The sequence below is a fragment of the Oncorhynchus tshawytscha genome, linkage group LG12 (assembly GCF_018296145.1).
Source record: "Oncorhynchus tshawytscha isolate Ot180627B linkage group LG12, Otsh_v2.0, whole genome shotgun sequence".
NCBI lineage: Eukaryota > Metazoa > Chordata > Actinopteri > Salmoniformes > Salmonidae > Oncorhynchus > Oncorhynchus tshawytscha.
The window spans coordinates 19,394,013-19,415,370 of record NC_056440.1 but is presented as its reverse complement, the minus strand read 5'-3'; the positions used below and the strand labels follow the sequence as shown (position 1 = coordinate 19,415,370).

General features: G+C 41.0%; 1 protein-coding gene across 1 annotated transcript in view; it reads right to left on the bottom strand.

Annotated features, from left to right (window-relative positions):
- The window catches only part of LOC112262662 (secreted frizzled-related protein 1-like), a 31,366-nt gene extending 12,144 nt beyond the window's left edge, over positions 1 to 19,222 (bottom strand). The window contains exons 1-2 of the mRNA XM_024438335.2: positions 18,424 to 19,222; positions 8,752 to 8,832 (exon numbers count right to left, since the gene is read on the bottom strand). Of these exons, the coding sequence (XP_024294103.2) occupies positions 8,752 to 8,832; positions 18,424 to 18,949 (607 nt within the window). The 5' untranslated portion in view covers positions 18,950 to 19,222. The remainder of the gene's footprint in view (positions 1 to 8,751; positions 8,833 to 18,423) is intronic.
- Positions 19,223 to 21,358: the final 2,136 nt, after the last annotated feature.

Genomic DNA, 21,358 nt, shown 5'->3' with positions numbered 1-21,358 from the left:
GAGTCATCAAATAATTTCTATGCCATCCCTGAAACCACTTTATCTGGATAAATCCATCTCAAACTGGATCCAGCTGAACTTGTGTGCATAATCTCCCTTCCAGCCAAAATGTATAGTACAGTGACTGACCAGCTAGGCTATGGCACTTAATGTTTTAACTGTTAAGGGCAAAAGGCTCAGCCATTGATCAGTTGTGCCTTCGGTGCAGTTAAACTAGAAGTTAATCTAACACATTCTGGGCATGTGTTTTGGAAAACTATTCTCCCCAAACTATCATCTGACACGAGTTATAATCATTTCACAATTTTCCTTTCAATGTTACCAGGGCGAAAATAGGAAATAATACAAAAACAGCAAGCTTCAACTGTCATTCTATATTCAACATCATCTCCATCTGTCAGAGCTTACAGGTTTGGACAAATCCAGAGCAATCAAACTCTCTCCATCAATCAGGCAATGCTGTACATTTTGTGGACATCTAGGCTGCAACCTTTGTCTCCGAAACACAACCTGATTTCCTCTCCTGGTTTAGAAAGCAAGACAGGCTTTCAGCCAGCTCAGATGGTGTCATAAACCCAGCAGGAAAACAACCATGGAATAACACAGCTCTGGCACATTCACAACAATGGAACCTGTCTGCCCCCATGACCCAATGCATGCGTCCCAAATGGCAACCTATTCCCTACATAATAGAAGCCTGGTCAAAAGTAGTGCACTATGTTCCCTGGTCAAAAGTAGTGTACTATATAGGGAACAGGGTGCCATTTGGGAAGCAACCTATGTAATCAGTTTATAGCAGGGCCAGGGCTGCTGCACTTTTATTTAACACATTAGAATGGGGAGGGATGGATGGTGCAATTGCCTATACCACAAGAGAGAAAGTATCTGTCTGAAGTAGAGAACGGTAGGTTTGAATTGAAGTGTTCTGACACTGTAACAAAGAGCTGCAGTAATAACAGATTAACTATGGAGATAAATCACAGTGGGGAAAAAGTGTTGAGTTGGATTTACCATAAAACCATCAGCAGGTCAGAAAGCACCAATTACTCTGTTAAGAAACAGATTCATGAAATCAAAACTGGTTGGTGTTCAGAGATACATGTAGATGAAAGGGGTTAAGTGGAGTTGAATTTTGGGACTAAAAATGACAAGATAACTAATGTAAAATATACTGTTTCCGTAAAATGTATATAGAGTGCATTTTCTTACGTTACAGCCTTATTCTAAAATTCATGAAAAAGTATTATCAATCTACACACAATACCCCATAATGACAATGTAAAATCGTTTTTTTATAAATGTTTGCAAATTTATTTAAAAAAATTGAAACTGAAATAACTTATTTAGATGAGTATTCAGACCCTTTGCTATGAGACTCTAAATTGAGCTCAGGTGCATGCTGTTTCCATTGATCATCATTGAGATGTTTTTACAACTTGATTGGAGTCCACCTGTGGTAAATTCAACTGATTGGACATAATTTGGAAAGGCACACTCCTGTCTATATAAGGTGCTACAGTTGACAGTGCATGTCAGAGCAAAAACCAAGCCATGAGGTTGAAGGAATTGTCCCTAGCGTGCCGAGACAGGGTTGTGTCGAGACACTGATCTGGGGAAGGGAACCAAGAAATGTCTGCAGTATTGAAGGTCCCCAAGAACACAGTGGCCTCCATCATTGTTAAATTGAAAAAGTTTGGAACCACCGAGACTCTTTCTAGAGTTGGCAGCTCGGCCAAACTGAGCAATCAAGGGAGATGGGCCTTGGTCATGGAGGTGACAAAGACCCGAGGGTCACTCTGACAGAACACCAGAGTTCCTCTGTGGAGATGGGAGAACCTTCCAGAAGGACAACCATCTCTGCAGCTCTCCACCAATCAGGCCTTTATGGTAGAGTGGCCAGACGGAAGCCACTCCTCAGTAAAAAGGCACGACAGCCTGCTAAAGGACTCTCAGACCATGAGAAGCATTATTCTCTGGTCCGATGAAACCAAGATTGAACTCTATGGCCTGAATGCCAAGCGTCACCAAGCGTCACGAAACCTGGCACCATTCCTACGGTGAAGCATTGTGGTGGCAACATCATGCCGTGGGAATGTTTTTCAGTGTCAGGGACTGGGAGACTAGTCACGATCAAGGGAAAGATGAACGGAGCAAAGTACAGAGAGATCCTTGATGAAAACCTGCTCCAGAGAGCTCAGGACCTCAGACTGGGGGCAACGGTTCACCTTCCAACAGGACAACGACCCTTATCACACAGCCAAGACAATGCAAGAGTGGCTTCGGGACAAGTCTCTGAATGTCCTTGAGTGGCCCAGCCAGAACCCGGACTTGAACCCGATCAAATATCTCTGGAGAGACCTGAAAATAGCTGTGCAGCGACGCTCCCCATCCAACCTGACAGAGCTTGAGAGGATCTGCAGAGAAGAATGGGAGAAAATCCCCAAATACAGGTGTGGCAAGCTTGTAGTGTCATTCCCAAGAAGACTCGAGGTTGTAATCGCTGCCAAAGGTGCTTTAATAAAGTACTAAGTAAAGGGTCTGAGTACTTATGTAAGATGTGCTTTTTCAGTTTTTTTATACATATGCAAAAATGTATAAAAAACAGTTTTCGCTTTGTCATTATGGGGTATTGTGTGTACATTGATGAGGGGAAAAACACTTTAATCCATTTCAGAATAAGGCTGTAACCTAGCAAAATGTGGAAAAAGTCAAGGGGTCTGAATGCTTTCCGAATGCACTGTAGGTTCATGACTTTTGTGAAACAGCACAGTGGAAAAATATATGTCAAATAGAAATCAAAACTGGATGTTATTCAGAGATAGATCGGAGGGGTTGAAGGTAGCTGAAGGATGGGACTAAAAACAAACAAAATATAACTATTGTAAAATATACTGTGTCTGTAAAATGTATATAGTATGTATAAGCTGGAAGTAGAAGCCTAAGTGTTTTTGTTGTCCATTAGTTTACTCTAATTAGGGAAGGGGTGTTAGGGTTAGGGGAAACTAATAAAGGAAAATATATATACACACATACACACAATAAAAATAAACAAATGAATCATGATCTCTGAGGGACCAGGGACTGGGAGGGGTTTAAACTAGCTAGACTGTTATTTTCCTCATGGTTGATCATGGTCACCAACACGTAACATTTGGTTAACTGAACTGTTGATTTTTTTGTTTGTCTTTGCATCTTCACTCTTCAATTGGAGCTGAAAATGCAGTTCAGTTACTCAGGCAAACTGCGGTCCCTACTCAAGTCACTGCTAAATGGCATATATTATAGTACATACAGCATGGTCACACAGACCTTCAAGAAACATCCCCTTCTACTTACATTTTTTAAATTTAATTTATCTATTCCTCCATGACTTTTTCAAACACATGTACTCTTCCTCTGCCAGATTGTCTTGTATCCAACCACAAAGCATAAAAAACTCTTGCCTCATCTCAAAATACTCCAACTTCATCAAGATAAATTCTCCTGAGAATGTCAAAACTGATTGTGAGATTGGAAGGAGGCAATTATTCATGACTTCAAACAATGGCACACAATATTAATAAGCCTCTCGTTCACACTTAACTTTCATGTTAAATGAGAACAGACCTTTCGCAGTGAGATGTTTCCAGGAACTGAGTGTTTCAGTGAGCAAAAATGCTCATTCTGTGCCAGCAGAGGCATTTTTTTGACATGATTAGTCCAAGCAGATTAATAAAACTGACCTCGATGTAAGTCTCAGATTCCTCCAGCTTGCTGCCCTGACTGAGGTAACCTATCAACTACACAGTCTGAAGTTAGTCAAAATGTACCTATACCAGGCCTAAGGTTATGCTGTGGTCTCTACAGTACATGTAAATATATGGGTATATACATGTACCCTTTATGTGAATAGTAGTGATAAAAAGTGATACATTCAGCATCCCTTGCTTGCCAGGCAGGCAGGATATTTCATAGTGAAAGCCTAGAGTAGTGCACTTAACTTATCAATCGGTGTCTATTATAAGCTATCCCTCCCTCTTATCCATTTTGGTCTGACCAAAAGTGGCTTGATGAAAGCGTAATAATAGATTGGCTCACAAGTCACGACTGACATGACCAGATGCTTTGTTGAGGTCAAAACAGATCAAATCATGTCCTAATTGCTTTCACATTTTACTCATATCTCCCTCCTCTGACAAAAATGTTTGACAGATCTTTCACACCATATAATAGTTGTTTTCGAGTCAAGCCCAACCTTGCATCAGTTTTAGGGCAAAATAAGAAGGGCTCAAGCCAGTTCGGAGGAACATCACGTCAGACAAATTATAATGAAAATCATCTAAATCTGCACAATGTTAATGCTTTAAAAAAAACATAACCTAATGTTTCCCTCCAGAAGTTTAATCAAGCTAAAACCATAGGTTATTGCTTGCATTATTGATTAATCTGTAGCAGCCATCTTAGAAGCCTGCTTTCTCATTTCTTTAGTCAATTAGAAGATCTCTAGGGAGCATAAACATTGCTTGTTTACATGTTGCCCAACCGGTAGAGCAAAGCAAAGTAAACTAACCACCATATAGCCCATGGCATTGCCACACTGCAAGAAGATCAGCTCATCAGCTCCTGACAGTGACCCAAATGTCACCCTATTACCTACATAGTGCACTACTTTTTAACAGAGCCTTTTGAGTCCTGGTCAAAAGTAGTGCACTTTATAGGGAATAGTGAGCCATTTGGGACATAAGCCCTGTTTTTTCTCATGGGAGTAGGGACTCTCCCTTTGTGGGCCACTCCTGCTGTGATTACGGCTCATGGATGCAATAACAGTCTCATTTAACCGCCATTGTCAGCGGCCATGCTCAGTCTGCCTGGATAAACTCAGGCATCAAGCGTTAAAGAGATTATGACAAGAAATCAAAACAAAATCTATCTTAATCATAGATGAAACAGACCAATAATGTGCCACTCTCTCTTGGCAAACCAGGGAGGGTTTCTGAGGACAGAAAAGTGAGGCCCATCATTACAGTGTAACAATGGGACACTTCATTTAATAGACCTAACTTTGTATTAGCTGTTCCTGAGAACCACTCTGAAAGAAAACTTGTTTTTAATGCACAAAGTCTGTCTTCCCAATGTCTGCTGCTTGGAATTGATTTGGAAACCACCAAAAATGTGAGAGGCCAGCTACAAGCAATAAAAATAAGGCACAGCATCCTGTAAACTTGTGCACATTCTCACTGCACACAATCAGTGTCTCAAGGTGGGTTGAATTTACAGTGTCCCTGCATGCGAGAACCTATCAATGCATTTTAATTGCATTCAAAAACAAAACATTCCAACAGCTGTTACTTCTCTGCATTGACACCCTGTGGATAGAATGGCATAAAGACATGTCCATACATGTGACATCAGTCCCATGTGACATCAGACAGTCTGTGATATGGACCAATGGGAATTAAACTTTAAAGGACACCTCCAGAATACCAGACAGCAAAACAAACATACCGATTTACAGCTTTAAATACCTGCCAAATAAAGACTTTAGGGCCACAATTCGATGGTTACAGAATATTAGCCTTTAAATGTTTTTATTTATTTTTAGTCATAACTGTGGTAATACATATGTAAAGCTATGAGAATTAAGCATCAGTTGTATGAGCAAGAAAACAAGTTTAACTGTACTTTCTCAAGAAAAGCCCGCCTTATCTCAGCTCACTGGTCACCATAGCAGTACCCACCAGGAGCATGTGCTCCAGCAGGTATATATCACTGGTCACCCCCAAAGCCAATTCCTCCTTTGGCCGCCTTTGCAAAAATCACTGATGCTGGTTACTCATATCTCCCTCACTAACTTTAAGCATCAGCTGTCAAATCAAATGAAATCAAATTTTATTTGTCACATGCACATGGTTAGCAGATGTTAATGCGAGTGTAGCGAAATGCTTGTGCTTCTAGTTCCGACACTGCAGTAATAACCAACGAGTAATCTAGCTAACAATTCCAAAACTACTACCTTACACACACAAGTGTAAAGGGATAAAGAATATGTACATAAAGATACAAGAATGAGTGATGGTACAGAGCGGCATAGGCAAGATGCAGTAGATGGTATCGAGTACAGTATATACATATGAGATGAGTATGTAAACAAAGTGGCATAGTTTAAAGTGGCTAGTGATACAAGTATTACATAAAGATGCAGTAGATGATATAGAGTACAGTATATACGTATACATATGAGATAAATAATGTAGGGTATGTAAACATTATATTAAGTAGCATTGTTTAAAGTGGCTAGTGATATATTTTACATCAATTCCCATCAATTCCCATTATTAAAGTGGCTGGAGTTGAGTCAGTGTGTTGGCAGCAGCCACTCAATGTTAGTGGTGGCTGTTTAACAGTCTGATGGCCTTGAGATAGAAGCTGTTTTTCAGTCTCTCGGTCCCAGCTTTGATGCACCTGTACTGACCTCGCCTTCTGGATGATAGTGGGGTGAACAGGCAGTGGCTCGGTGGTTGTTGTCCTTGATGATCTTTATGGCCTTCCTGTGACATCGGGTGGTGTAGGTGTCCTGGAGGGCAGGTAGTTTGCCCCCGGTGATGCGTTGTGCAGACCTCACTACCCTCTGGAGAGCCTTACGGTTGTGGGCGGAGCAGTTGCTGTACCAGGCGGTGATACAGCCCGACAGGATGCTCTTGATTGTGCATCTGTAGAAGTTTGTGAGTGCTTTTGGTGACAAGCCGAATTTCTTCAGCCTCCTGAGGTTGAAGAGGCGATGCTGCGCCTTCTTCACGATGCTGTCTGTGTGGGTGGACCAATTCAGTTTGTCTGTGATTTGTAGGCCGAGGAACTTAAAACTTGCTACCCTCTCCACTACTGTTCCATCGATGTGGATAGGGGGGTGTTCCATCTGCTGTTTCCTGAAGTCCACAATCATCTCCTTAGTTTTGTTGACGTTGAGTGTGAGGTTATTTTCCTGACACCACACTCCGAGGGCCCTCACCTCCTCCCTGTAGGCCGTCTCGTCGTTGTTGGTAATCAAGCCTACCACTGTTGTGTCGTCCGCAAACTTGATGATTGAGTTGGAGGCGTGCGTGGCCACGCAGTCGTGGGTGAACAGGGAGTACAGGAGAGGGCTCAGAACGCACCCTTGTGGGGCCCCAGTGTTGAGGATCAGCGGGGTGGAGATGTTGTTACCTACCCTCCCCACCTGGGGGCGGCCCGTCAGGAAGTCCAGTACCCAGTTGCACAGGGCGGGGTCGAGACCCAAGGTCTCGAGCTTGATGACGAGTTTGGCGAGTTTGGAGGGTACTATGGTGTTAAATGCTGAGCTGTAGTCGATGAACAGCATTCTCACATAGGTATTCCTCTTGTCCAGATGGGTTAGAGCAGCTTACAGATCATTGCACCTGTACATAGCGCAACTACCTCATCCCCATATTGTTATTTATTTTTTTGCTCCTTTGCACCCCAGTATCTCTACTTGCACATTCATCTTCTGCACATCTGTCACCAGTGTTTAATTGCTAAATTGTAATTATTTCGCCACTATGGCCAATTTATTTCCTTACCTCCCTAATCTTACCTCATTTGCACACACTGTATATAGACTTTTCTATTGTGTTATTGACTGTACGTTTGTTTATTCCACGTGTAATACTGTGTTGTTGTTTGTGTCGCACTGCTTTGCTTTATCTTGGCCAGGTCGCAGTTGTAAATGAGAACTTTGTTCTCAACTGGCCTTCCTGGTTAAATAACAGTGAAATAAATAAAATACTCAGACAGAACAACTACCCTGACCACTGTCTGAGAGTAGGTTCTGTGAAATGTTGGTCAAAGCCACATAATTTCTCCGATAATGAAAGTTTTAAAAAAAACAATAATGTCCCATCCATCCAACAAGCATGAAATTGAGCAAATCTTCTTGAAAATGAAACTATTCTTTACTGAAAATATGCTTGGACCTTTGAAATGTAAAGCATGTTTATGCTCATTCATCACTATGCTAGTAAAGCATGTTTATGCTCATTCATCACTATGCTAGTAAAGCAAGTTTATGCTCATTCATCACTATGCTAGTAAAGCAAGTTTATGCTCATTCATCACTATGCTAGTAAAGCATTTTTATGCTATAGAGTAGTAGAAGAAGGTGGGTTTGTATTTTCTTCACCTTGTAAATCTACAGTCAGCTGGAACTAAATTCATGAGCCTCTATGAGACTTCATGTCGAACTGATCCTTTTATCTGTTTTTCTTACAGTTAATCTACATTAACTGGCTTTTCTTTTCAGAACCCTTCTGTTTCCAATAGACTGGTTAACCCCACTAAAGACCTCACTTTTAAGATCATACCAAGAGATGACTGTGCAGTGCTATGGGCCATCATCTATAGCTGAGATAAAGCAAGAGATAAAGCAAAAGGCAAGAGTCGGGAATGCATGTAAGTAAGAAAACCTAGTGCCAAGAGTGTCACTTTAACTTCTCTAAGCTTGATATGTAAATATCTTACTATGTACTTTGTCGACATAAGGTGGGTTGGAGGAAGGGATCATTAGGTCTGTCTGAGGCATATAATCCAGAGCTGTAAGGATAAACATACTGCTGTAGCCTACTGTATGTGGTTCCAGGTGTATAGGCTACTATCCTGTGGTGTTGGCAAACATGATCCACAGGTATAGTAGCCCATAGGAAAACATGTCATGACAAAACGTGTGTGTGCATGTGTATCATCGGTATGTAAATGGTAGTGTTAGGGTTAGGAGAAGCTTACCAAACTCGCTGGCACACATGTGCTCTAGAATGATGTCTGTTTTCATTTCATTGTCACATGGGGGACATATGGGGGAATAACCTGTGAAAAGGAGGGAGGAGAGACAGTCTATTTAGAGGGTAAGACATGTAGCACTGACACAGAAATCTACCAGTTAACATTGCTCTGAAAAAAATGGAACAAGACTGAAAGGATCAGCAGGAAATACAGTATCCTCAAAACAGGATTTCTAGAATACCTACCAATTCAAACAGCTGTCAGGCAATACAACTGAATCCCTAACAGACCCAAGCATTGTTCACACCTCTATTTACTTCAACATCAGCTCATTTCCCATGGTAGTAACACTGTTTTACCACCTATCTCCCTGCCTGGGCTTCAAATCAGTCTTGCAGACAGATTGCAAATCTTATGTAAACACCTACAGTACAGTTCAAAAGTTTGGGGTCACTTAGAAATGTTCTTGTTTTAAAAGAAAACCACATTTTTTTGTCCATTAAAATAACATCAAATTGATCAGAAATACAGTGTAGACATTGTTAATGTTGTAAATGACTATTGCACCTGGAAACGGCTGATTTGTAATGGAATATCAGCATAGGCAAACAGAGGCCCATTATCAGCAACCATCACTCCTGTGTTCCAATGGCACGTTGTGTTAGCTAATCCAAGTTTATTATTTTAAAAGGCTAATTGATCATTAGAAAACCCTTTTGCAATTATGTTAGCACAGCTGAAAACTGTTGTCCTGATTAAAGAAGAAATAAAACTGGCCTAAAATAACGTACTTTACTCAGAAAAATAAACAGCCAATAAATCCACGCAGGGATAACAAACCCCAACACAAAAGACTAACACAAAACCAGGAACAATCACGCACAAAACATAATGGGAACCAGAGGGTTAAATAGGGAAATAATAATAACGTAATGGTAACCAGGTGTGTACAAGACATAACAAATGGAAAAAGAACGTGGATCGGTGGCAGCTAGAAAGCTGGTGACCACGACCGCCGAACGCCGCCCGAACAAGGAGAGGCACCAACTTCGGCGGAAGTCGTGACACGAATGCACACACACACACACGCAAACTAGGGCCGGCACAGTTACTATATAACCGTGTAACTTACGGTTATGGATGAAGACCGCCGTCATGAAAATAAAATAACCGTCATCAATAGTCTTTCTTTTTTTGGAAAAACAGAAGACTGAAGACTGGTATTGTGGTATGCAATAATTTACATGATCATTTAGAATGTTCATTCAAATTATGCTAACTGATGTGGCTCATGCAATGGAATGTATTTTTGTAATGTCAGTTGAGTTGAATCAACAAATCACAGCACATACTGTATTCATGGGTACACTTACTGCTTTTACTTCCTGCTTTGCTCCTACGGGCACACTTGCAATGGCCGCCAGTCCAACCATTATGCCACCATTGACTTGAATGGGGACACCCCTTTATATTAATTATATTTCTATGGCAGCACATGCAGAGGAGAGGAGAAAATGTGATCATTTGGGTGGCCAATTATCATCATCCAAAATTCCATGACTGTCACAGCCCTAACTCACACACAGCCACGCACACACGCAGATACACATACAGTTGAAGTCGGAAGTTTACATACACTTAGGTTAGAGTCATTAAAATGTATTTTTCAACCACTCCACAAATTGCTTGTTAAAACAAACTATAGTTTTGGCAAGTCGGTTAGGACATCTACTTTGTGCGTGACACAATTTAAAAAACATTTTTTATGTTTACAGACAGATTATTTCACTTATAATTCACTATATCACAATTCCAGGGGGACAGAAGTTAACATTCACTAAGTTGACTGTGCCTTTAAACAGCTTGGAAAATTCCACAAAATTATGTCATGGCTTTAGAAGCTTCTGATTGACTCAAATGATGTCAATTAGCTTATTGGAGATGTACCTGTGGATGTATTTCAAGGCATACCTTCAAACTCGGTGCCTCTTTGCTTGACATCATGGGAAAATCAAAAGAAATCAGCCAAGACCACAGAAAAAAAATTGTAGACCTCACAAGTCTCTTTAATCCTTGGGAACAATTTCCAAACGCCTGAAGGTACCATGTTCATCTGTACAAACAATAGTACGCAAGTATAAACACCATGGGACCACACAGCCGTCATACCACTCAGGAAGGAGACTCGTTCTGTCTCCTAGAGATGAACATACTTTGGTGCGAAAAGTGCAAATCAATCCCAGAACAACAGCAAAGGACCATGTGAAGATGCTGGAGGAAACAGGTACAAAAGTATATATATATATATACACAGTAAAACGAGTCCTATATCGACATAACCTGAAAGGCCGCTCATCAAGGAAGAAGACACTGCTCCAAAACCGCCATAAAAAAGCCAGACTACGGTTTGCAACTGCACATGGGGACAAAGATTGTACTTTCTGGAGAAATGTCCTCTGGTCTGATGAAACAAAAATAGAACTGTTTGGCCATAATAACCATTGTTATGTTTGAAGGAAAAAGGGGGAAGCTTGCACGCCGAGAACACCATCCCAACCGTGAAGCACGGTGGTGGCAGCATCATGTTTTGGGGGTGCTTTGCTGCAGGAGGGACTGGTGCACTTCACAAAATAGATGGCATCAAGAGAAAGTAAAATTATGTAGATATATTGAAGCAACATCTCAAGACATCAGTCAGGAAGTTAAAGCTTGGTCGCAAATGGGTCTTCCAAATGGACAATGACCCCAAACATACTTCCAAAGTTGTGGCAAAATCGTTTAAGGACAATAAAGTCAAAGTATTGGAGTGGCCATCACAAAGCCCTGACCTCAATCCTATAGAAAATGTGTGGGCAGAACTGAAAAAGCGTTTGCGAGCAAGGAGGCCTACAAACCTGACTCAGTTACAGCAGCTCTGTCAGGAGGAGTGGGACAAAATTCACCCAACTTATTGTGGGAAGCTTGTGGAAGGCTACCCGAAACATTTGACCCAAGTTAAACAATTTAAATGCAATGCTACCAAATACAAATTGAGTGAATGTAAACTTCTGACCCCCTGGGAATGTGATGAAAGAAATTAAAGCTGAAATAAATCACTCTCTACTATAATTCTGACATTTCACAGTCTTAAAATAAAATGGTGATCCTAACTGATCTAAGACATGGAATTTTTACTTGGATTAAATGTCAGGAATTGTGAAAAACTGAGTTTAAATGTATTTAGCTAAGGTGTATGTGAACTTCTGACTTCAACTGTGCATACACATTCCCTGTTACTTGAGACTTTTAAGGAAGATTAGGCCTTATTAATCACTGTCAGAACAGATTCTGAAGAAAAAGTATGTGAATCCTTTGGAATTCCCCGGATTTCTCTATAAATTGGTCATCAAATTTTATCTGATCTGAATCTCAGTCACGGTAAGACAAACATAGTGTACTTAAACTAATAACACACAAATTATTGTATTTTTCTTGTTTATATTGAATACATAATTTAAACATTCAACAGTGTCGGTTGGAAAAAGTATGTGAACCCCTAATCTAATGACTTCTACAACAGCTAATTGGAGTCAGGAGCCAGCTAACCTGGAGTCCAATCAATGAGACGAGATTGGAGATGTTGGTTAGAGCTGAATTTCCCTATAAAAAAAAATCACAAAATTTGAGTTTGCTGTTCGCTTGAAGCATTGTCTGATGTGAACCATGCCTCGAACAAAATAAATCTCAGAAGACCTAAGATTAAGCATTGTTGACCTGCATAAAACTGGAAAGGGTTACAAAAGTATCTCTAAAATCCTTGTTCATCAGTCCACGGTAAGATAAATATTTTATAAATGAAGAAAGCTCAGCAATGTTCCTATTCTCCCTTAGGAGTGGCCGTCCTGCAACGATCTGCAAGAGCACAGCGCAGAATGCTCAATGAGGCTAAGAAAAATCATAGAGTGTCTGCTAAAGACTTACAGATATTTATTGAACATCCTAACATCTCTGTTGACGAGTCAACGATACGTAAAACACTAAACAAGAATGGTGTTCATGGGACCCTCCCATGAAACAAAAACATTGCTGCACATCTGAAGTTTGCAAAGGTGCACCTAGATGTTCCACAGCGCTACTGTCAAAATATTCTGTGGACAGATGAAACTACAGTTGAGTTGTTTGGAAGGAACATACAACACTATGTGTGGAGAAAAAAAGGACAGCACACCACCATCAAAACCTCATCCCAACTGTAAAGTATGGTGGAGGGAGCATCATGGTTTGGGGCTGCTTTGCTTCCTCAGGGCCTGGACAGCTTGCCAACCTCTGACGGAAAAAGGAATTCCCAAGTTTATCAAGACATTTTTCAGGAGAATGTTAGGCTATCTGTCCGCCAATTGAAGCTTATCGGAAGTTGGGTGATGCAACAGGACAACGACCCAAAAAACAGAAGTAAATCAACAACAGAATGGCTTCAACAGAAGAAAATATGCCTTCTGGAGTGGCCCAGTCAGAGTCCTGACCTCAACCCAATTGAGATGCTGTGGCATGACCTCAAGAGAGCAGTTCACACTAGACATTCTAAGAATATTGCTGAACTGAAACAGTTTTGTAAAGAGGAATGGTCCAAAATTCCCTCTGACCATTGTGAAGGCCTGATCTGCAACTACAGAAAACGTTTGGTTGAGGTTATTGCTGCCAAAGTAGGGTCAAGCAGTTATTAAATCCAAGGGTTCACATACTTTTTCGACCCTGCACTGTGAATGTTTACATGGTATGTTCAATAAAGACATGAAAACGTATCATTGTTTGTGTGTTATTAGTTTAAGTAGACTGTGTTTGTCTATTGTTGTGACCTAGGTTTATGACCAGTTTATGCAGAAATCCAGGTATTTCCAAAGGGTTCACATAGTCTTTCTTGCCACTGTATGCACTGACTGTGCAGATGGAGAGATGACTGAATGAAGCTGGAAAATCTTCCACCCAGGGTTCAATATTTATTTTCAGTTACAGGAGCCAAGTTACACATGAAATGTTTGGAATATTTTAACATTATGATTTAAAACAATGAACGATTGTGACTATATAGTGTAACAACTATGGGTAGTGTCTTTGTCAAGTGATGTTCATGAATTTTCTGATAATAACTGTTCTGTTCTTTCTCAAGCAACATTTGGAAGGCTGCAAGGTTTAACATCTAAACTCTAAACAAATGAACAGATGGTGAAATATAAATCAATACATATTAACACGCACGTATTCTGTTTTGTTGTGATTGCTAGTTGTCCATGATGTGTGTTTGACAAAACCTTGTGAAAGTTACACCCAGGTGGAAAGAGCTTGTGAGAACAGGCACTGTTTACAGAGTCAGAGAGTCACTATTTTCTATTTCATCTTGTTTCTACTCTAAATCAATTACTGCTTGCTTCATACATGTTCAGCAGTAATGGAGAGGCTCTTTAAATAAAATACATGACCCACTGGGCAAAACCTGGTTGAATCAACGTTGTTTCCACATCATTTCAAGACAAAAAAACTCAATGATGACTTTGAATAAACGTGGAAAACTAATTGGATTTGCAAAAAGTCGTCAACGTAAGGGCATGTGTTCCAAATGGCACCTTATTCCATATGTAGTGCACTACTTTTGACGAGAGTCTTTGTGACACACATTGTGGATCTCTGTGTGGTCCCAAAGCTCCAACAGGAGACCTTTCTCAGGCTGCTGGGCTACTGCCCAAACAGCACACACACCACCATGTTGCCTCCACAAACACCACCATGTTGGCCCCCCCTCAACCCAACACGTCCCAGTAACAGAGGGACTACCTCAGATATACAGTAAGTGCTGTGTAACTGCAGCACCATGGAGTGAGAAAGACCTCTTCATCGGGTGCTGGACTGTTAAGTCACCAGTCACCATATCAATGTAATCCTGCTGTAAGACGAGTCATTCATGTTCAGAAGGGAGGAAATGTTTGAACACTAAGCTAACACTGTTTTGCAGCATGCATATGTTATACAATGTAGATCAAAACGTAAGGAGGTTGATGATGGAAAGTCCCTTTTAATTTATGAGCAAATCTGGATGAGGTGGTTGTACTTCCCCTTCTCTGGGACACCTCTAGTTAAAGAGCAGAGCAGAATTTCCAACTCATCCAGATTCCTGCCAGGGACACTGGTATGGCAATAAAATACTACAACCCATGGCAGGAACAAGAATTGTAGACACAATTTGTCCTTTCATTGTGAAAGGCCTTCTGTAAGCATTGATTTCTGTTGTAATTTCGTGATTTTTGTTTTGTTTGTTTACAAAACATATCTAAACCATTGTTACTACCAAGCTGTTGGGTAAATGTTGTCATTTTGACCACTGAAGCTGCATCCCAAATGGCACTCATTTCACTTTATAGTGCACTACTTTTGACCAGAGCCCTAGACAGAAAGGCAGCATGGGTCTGAGGTCTTTTGGAGTTCACTGTAGCCTTGAAACACTGTTTATTACATTAGTGAAATTGACATGGCCTGTTTTTCATTTTTTTTCTCTCATTGTTGTTCCTCTGGTATTCACTCTTAGAAATACCACTGTATCTGCTCTTCAAATTAAGCTATAGGGTAATTCCACATTAACAACGTGATGCCGAGACTCAGATTCTTCACGTTAAAATGTATGTCAAACAAAAACCAATGATTGCAAAGTTAAACAAACCATACGACTATTTGCACAATGACTACTTTTAATCATTTCTACTGACTATTTGACAAAAACACATTTACTTGGTAACAGGATGACAGCACAAACAGCACAAACTGTCATTCTGTTACCAAGCTTTGCATCTGCACTGCTCTTCACCAGAAGCGGGCGGGCAGAGCAAACAGAGCGAGGCGGTGGAAAGGGCGGGACAGGCAGAGCAGTGACTGTATGGATAGTCCATATCTCCAATCATCTTTCTTTATAGTGATGTTGTGTTTCCATAAGTGAATGAATTGGTCTAATTTACAGGGGCTTGCGACAGTAAGTAACCCTTGGCATTTTTCCCATTTTGTTGCCTTACAACCTGGAATTAAAATTGATTTTTGAGGGGGTTGTATCGTTTAATTCACACAACATGCCAAACACTTTGAAGATGCAAAATATGTTCTGTTGTGAAACAAACAAGAAATAAGACAAAAAACTAGAAAACTTGAGCGTGCATAACTATTCACCCCCCCAAAGTCAATACTTTGTAGAGCCACCTTTTGCAGCAATTACAGCTGCAAGTCTCTTGGGGTATGTCTCTAAAAGCTTGGCACATCTAGCCACTGGGATTCTTGCCCATTCTTCAAGGCAAAACTGCTCCAGCTCCTTCAAGTTGGACGGGTTACGCTGGTGTAGAGCAATCTTTAAGTCATACCACAGATTCTCAATCAGATTCTCAATTCTCGATTGAGGTCTGGACTTTAACTAGGCCATTCCAAGAAATTTAAATAATTCCCCTTAAACCACTTGAGTGTTGCTTTAGCAGTATGTTTAGAGTCATTGTCCTGCTGGAAGATGAACCTCCGTTCCAGTCTCAAATCTCTGGAAGACTGAAACAGGTTTCCCTCAAGAATTTCCCCGTATTTAGCGCCATCTATCATTCCTTCAATTCTGACCAGTTTCCCAGTCCCTGCCGATGAAAAACATCCCCACAGCATGATGCTGCCACCACCATGCTTCACTGTGGGCATGGTGTTCTCAGGGTGATGAGGTGTTGGGTTTGCGCCAGACATAGCGTTTTCCTTGTTAGCCAAAAAGCAAAATTTGTGTCTCATCTGACCAGAGTACCTTCTTCCATATGTTTGGGGAGTCTCCCACATGCCTTTTGGTGAACACCAAATGCGTTTGCTTATTTTTCTTCTTTAAGCCATGTTTTTTTTCTGGCCACTCTTCTGTAAAGCCCAGCTCTGTGGAGTGTACGGCTTAAACTGGTCATATGGACAGATACTCCAATCTCCACTGTGGAGCTTTGCAGCTCCTTCTGGGTTAGCTTTGGTCTCTTTGTTGCCTCTCTGATTAATGCCCTCCTTGCCTGGTCTGTGAGTTTTGGTTTGTGGCCCTCTCTTGGCAGGTTTGTTGTGGTGCCATATTCTTTCAATTTTTTTTTGAATGGATTTAATGGTGCTCTGTGGGATGTTCAAAGTTCGGTATTTTTGTATAATCCAACCCTGATATGTACTTCTCCACAACGTTGTCCCTGACCTGTTTGGAGAGCTCCTTGGTCTTCATGGTGCCGCTTGCTTGGTGGTGCCCCTTGCTTACTGGTTTTGCAGACTCTGGGGCCTTTCAGAACAGGTCTATATATACACTGAGATCATGTGACAGATCATGTGACACTTAAATCCACCTGTGTGCAATTATGTGACTTCACGAAGGTATTTGGGTGCACCAGATCTTATTTAGGGGCTTCATAGCAAAGGCGGTGAATACATACGCACACACCACTTTTCTGCTTTTTATTTTTTTCATTTTACGTCACCAATTTGGACTATTTTGTGTATGTCCATTACATGCAATCCAAATAAAATGACAATTTAAAGTATAGGTTGTAATACAACAAAATAGGAAAAACGCCAAGGGGGATGAATACTTTTGCAAGGCACTGTAGCATGTACAGTATGGTAAAGACAACCAATCGCCTGCCTGCCCAGCTAGGTCATTACAATTCAAAACAATGCATTCTAAAATAAATGACACACTCACCTTCGGTGAGTTTAGGCCATAAATGTGTTTTTGTAAAATGTTCTGTTGAAATTGTTAAAAGTAGTCCCTAGGATTGTTTAACTTTGCAATGATTGGTTTTTGTTTAACATACATTATAAAGTGAAAAATTGGAGTCTCAGCATCACTCACTCTGTTACCGTGGAATTGCCCTATGCACCTTTCTTGGGAGTTCTAAAGGAAGAGGTCAGTAATTGAGAGGTGGTTATTAATAGATGTATTAGTTATTTGGCTGGAATCCCAGTATTCAACAAACACCTTGAAATTAATTGCTACCATCTGTTAAGGAGTTTTACAATATAACTTGTTTGTCAATAGCGAGCAACTTAACATTTGCTCGAAAGAGAGGTTATCTCTTGGTAAAGACAGAAGCGTATATTGCTCTGAACTAACGAAGTAAATGCTTTACTATCTCACTCTTATATTCTTTGAGATAATCTAATCGAGAAATAATCTAAGCAGTCATGGGAAAAATGATCCCAAAAGGTTGGGAATGGTCATTTGCATGAGGTTTGAGATCAACAAACAGATTTTAACCCCTGAAACAACATTCTGCTGCCTGTAGAACTGCATGGGTGTTGATTCTCACACTTTGACAAAGCAGTGACTCAGAGTGTTCTCAGTCAAGTACTGCAGCTATATGATGTCCACATTAGTTTGTGTTCCCCAATCCAGATATTTGATCATGATTATTACAGATTATCATGTTTTATTCACAAAATTGATTCAAAAATGTTTATACAATTGAAAATAAATCATAATAAAAACTGCTTCCAAGTGAAGAATGTAATGTCAGTTGAACAATACAGCTTACAAACTCCTAGCCAACACCTCAGTTATTTAAGCATTATGCCAAGCAATGGCACAGATTTTATATGTAACTATATATTTATAAAGACATGATGACAGGCATGATGCCTGTAGGTAGGTAGGTAGGTAAGTAGGTATAGCCTTACCTGTGGGCTTGGTAGCTTCAGTGGCGTTGGGTGCAGTCATGGCAATGCACACGTCATCCTGGGGAAACTTGTCACAGGTGAGCATCTCAGGCCAGGGGAAGCCGAAGGACTCCATGATAGGGGTGCAGCCATCTCGTACAGCCTCACACAGCCAGCGGCAGGGGTATATGGGGCGCTCCAGGCACACTGGGGCAAACAGGGAGCAGAGGAACACCTGGGTACCCGGGTGGCAGCTCTTATGCACCAGGGGCACCCAGCTGCCCGCCTGCTGCTTCACCTCAGCCATAGTCTCATGCTCCAGTAGGTTAGGCAGCAGCATCTGGTTGTAGCCCACATTGTGGCACAGCCTCAGGTCCTCTGGGATATCCACACATTGAGGAGGCTTGCCATAGCTGCGGCCACCATTGTACAAGTCCGATTTCCAGCTCAGGTATTCATACTCAGAGGCTCTGCTCGTGGACACCACTGCCATGGTCAAAGCCAGGGGGATGATTCTCCAACGGCACAAAGGTTCAATGGACCTCATTGTTCACAACAGAGGAGAGTCTACAGGATAAAAGTCAAATGCAACTCACTGGAGCTTTCAGTATAGAATAGAACAGACCTGCTTCAAGAGAAAAAATAAATGTAGAAACGCTCCAAGAGTCCAGTGGATAAATGTTCTCTGAATAGAAAGTTTCAGGTTTCAGTATAACTCCACTCCTGCCTCCTCTTGTTGCACCCCCGCTGTTCTGTTCCCTTCTGCAGGGACTGACTCACACAACCGCCTGTAAAGATAACTGCCTGGAGTATGGCAGCTTGGAAACAAGAGGAAATTGTGAAGTGTGCTTCGGCCAATCCGAAAGCGTCTGCGCCTTTTGGCACTCACATGTCAATCAAAGTGCTCAATTACCCACTGCGTAGAACACGGCTCAACTTTCCCTACCCCCTTCATTAGCCTTTCTCTTCCTTTGTCAAAACAAAGACCTTTTCTTGACACCAAACCAAAAAAAAAATGTAATAGTGGTTCAAACGGACGCGCGCAATCAATTGACAGCCATTACGCACAGTAGCCTACATTTTTTTTAACGATTTTGGACAGTTATTTGGAGAATTATATTTGACAAGAAACGGTATTTAGTTCCAACGTCAATATGCAGAAATACAGTATGCTCAACAAATATAAGGAACTAGGCGAAAAACTTTCAAAAGTTAAGTCAAAGTAAACTATGTTAAATATATCTGAAAACAAAATGAGTTCAGACCAATAGTGTTTAAAGAAACATAACGTCACACATTCTAAATGTAAATGACAGTCATATTGTCCTGACGTGAAGAACAGATAATACTGTTAAATTAAATATACATTTTTATTTCAGTCTAGGCTACTTAGATGTAATTCGATTTTGTTCAAGTAAAAGTGTCCATCTGCATGTCACTCCAAGTAATAATAGCTTTCCCAGATTAGACAGGACTAAGACAAAAGATGGGGAATCTACCAATTTAAATGTGCATTAATTCCCATGCCATTGTCTTGTTAATGACGAAACCCAATGAAACACTCCACATTAGAAAACAAAGCAGACAAAGGTGGTCCCTATAGCCTAAACATAAAATCGCATTGGTCTTTCCATTTAGCAGAAATACTGTGAGCTTTAAAATCAAATAAAAATGCATCTAGATTTGACATCACAGAGGCCATGGTCTTCCACTATAGCCACGTGGTTAGTTTAGGTGACACATACTTTTTCATTTATAATGTAATTCCAATCTACAGGATCATCATAGAACTGCCAATAAACTGGGATAAGGGTTATGCTGACATTATGTCTGTTTAGCAGTGCTGCTACATACACAGCTTAATGAGGTTTAGGCACCCAACTACAGTTTGCACACAGTAGGGATTGCTAAAACAAACTCCAAGTATTTAAGACTGGGGTGGAGGTGAGGGGAGTCTTTTAAATTTATTTTCTTCTCTCCTCTCCAGACCTGGCTTCACTCAGATGAATGAGAAAACTGAATTCCTTGGCTGCAATCGCAAATGGCACCCTATTCCCTATAAATAGTATACTACTTTTAACCAGGGCCTGTAAATCTCTGGTTTAAGGAAGTGCAATATGTAGGGAATAGGGTGCCATTTGGGATTCCTACCATGTCTGTCAGGAATAATGTGACTAACTGTGAAGCCAGCAGCTGAAAACAGTCTGTGACTGGGATGTTCCACATACATGGAGCTAGGTAGCAGCAACCTAAAACCAGTTCAGAGTACAGCCAAGAATAAACACGCAAAAATGACTATAGACCAATATATCAGCTTGTGTGACATTGGATGTCAGAGTCTGGACAATTTCTAATGATACCATGTTGAGTCTAAACATACAGTACCAGTCAAATGTTTGGGCACACCTTCTCATGCAAGGGTTTTTCTTTATTTTTACTATTTTCTACATCGTGAAAGACATCAAAACTGTGAAATACAGATATAGAATCATGTAGTAACCCTAGCCACCATTTGCCTTGATGACAACTTTGCACACTCTTGGCATTCTCTCAACTAGCTTCAACTGGAATGCTTTTTCAACAGTCTTGAAGGAGTTCCCACATATGCTGAGCACTTGTTGGCTGCTTTTCCTTCACTCTGCGGTCCAACTCATCCCAAACCATCTCAATTGGGTTGTGGACATCTGATGCAGTGCTCCATCACTCTCCTTCTTGGTCAAATAGCCCTTACACAGCCTGGAGGTGTGTTGGGTCATTGTCCTGTCGAAAAACAAATGAAATTCCCACTAAGCGCAAACCAGATGGGATGACGTATCGCTGCAGAATGCTGTGTTAGTCATGCTGGTTAAGTGTGCCTTGAATTCTAAATAAATCACTGACAGTAACACCAGCAAAGCACCCCCACACCATCACACCTCCTCCCCCATGCTTCACGGTGGGAACCACACATCCGGAG